This window comes from Myotis brandtii, unplaced genomic scaffold, assembly GCF_000412655.1.
Source record: "Myotis brandtii unplaced genomic scaffold, ASM41265v1 C42187380, whole genome shotgun sequence".
Taxonomy (NCBI): domain Eukaryota; kingdom Metazoa; phylum Chordata; class Mammalia; order Chiroptera; family Vespertilionidae; genus Myotis; species Myotis brandtii.
This window is the reverse complement of record NW_005319725.1, coordinates 1-1,156: the sequence shown is the minus strand read 5'-3', so window position 1 is coordinate 1,156 and position 1,156 is coordinate 1. Positions and strand designations below refer to the sequence as shown.

Genomic DNA, 1,156 nt, shown 5'->3' with positions numbered 1-1,156 from the left:
AAAAAATTCTACTTCTCTACAAAATTTATATGTAAATTTGACATCAGCAAAGTGCTTTGAAATTGAAAGTGCTTTCTAATGGCTACAGAACTAATCATGATTTTTGTAACTACCATTTCTATGATCACACATTTGCAAAGATATTAGCATTTTCCGCACTACCTGGCTGAATAAAAGGCTTAATTTATTTAACCGGTCATTTTATTTAACTTATTTGCTCGGGTGGTTAATGTTTATAAGTATTGTCTAGCTACCTAACATCCATGAACACATGATAAGAAAATGGTTATTATACATACCTGGGCGTGATTGTATCTGTTCTTGACTGGGACACTTTGAACACTTCCCATCCAAACTATTGACCACAAATGTCAGATTTGCCACTTTGCTGTCAACGTAATTTTCTACGTTGTTCATGTTTACAAGATTCAGCTTCTCCAGGCGACCCTGAAGCACGTCGATCTCCTGCTTCGCGTTCTTCAGGTCAGAGGACAGCTTGTTCACCTCGCTCTCCAACTCTGTAACTCTGTTGTCATCCGCCTCTCCCGGGTCTCCCGTGCCCGGTGACAACAGTCCGCTTCTGCCCGGGTCTCGGTTGTCATCCGCCTGCAGTTTGCTGTCTTGGCAACATTTCTTAAGGCTGCTAACGATTTCCTTGAGGTTCTGGACTTCTTTGAACACCTCCTCCATCCTGCCGAACTGCTTGGGGAGCTGAATCGTCAGCGGGGGCAGGTACACCTGGTAGGGGCATTCGCCTCCCTGCTCGCATTTCCCTCTGCTCTCTAGCCTCACCGGGCAGGCGTCCTTGGCCGTTTCGTCTTTAATTTCTTCTGTGTCATTGTTTGCCGCAACCAAACAACTGTAAGCAGCCAGGACAGCCGAGCTGAGGCAGCACCAGGTGGCCAGCTTCATCTCCGCGGCGGCGCGCACCCCAGCAGGGAAGTGTGGAAGCGTGCTGGGCTGGAGCTGTTTTAACAGCCGCAGCTGCCGGCCTGACTCAGGCTTTCTGTTGTCAGAAAAGGGCGGGAGCACTTGCATCACAAGTTTCAAGAAACGAGGAGTTGCCCTCAGCCAACTCAGTTTGCCAAAAACTGTTCCTTATTCCCAATCAGAAGTACGCTCATCGGGATTACTATGAGTTGGTTGGATGCACATA

The 1,156-nt window shown here is 47.5% G+C and overlaps 1 protein-coding gene across 2 annotated transcripts; it reads right to left on the bottom strand.

Annotated features, from left to right (window-relative positions):
• Positions 1-80: 80 nt before the first annotated feature.
• On the bottom strand, positions 81-1,125 carry LOC106727199 (fibroleukin-like). Of its 2 annotated transcripts, none has more exons than XM_014544935.1 (2): positions 589-1,125; positions 81-549 (listed from the first exon to the last, which is right to left on the bottom strand). In XM_014544935.1, the coding sequence occupies exons 1-2, from the start codon at positions 1,036-1,038 to the stop codon at positions 247-249; spliced, it is 753 nt and encodes a 250-aa protein (XP_014400421.1). In that variant the 5' UTR covers positions 1,039-1,125; the 3' UTR covers positions 81-246. The 2 variants fall into 2 exon arrangements, with proteins under 2 accessions (XP_014400421.1, XP_014400442.1); XM_014544956.1 differs by having other exon boundaries at positions 81-554; positions 594-1,125.
• Positions 1,126-1,156: the final 31 nt, after the last annotated feature.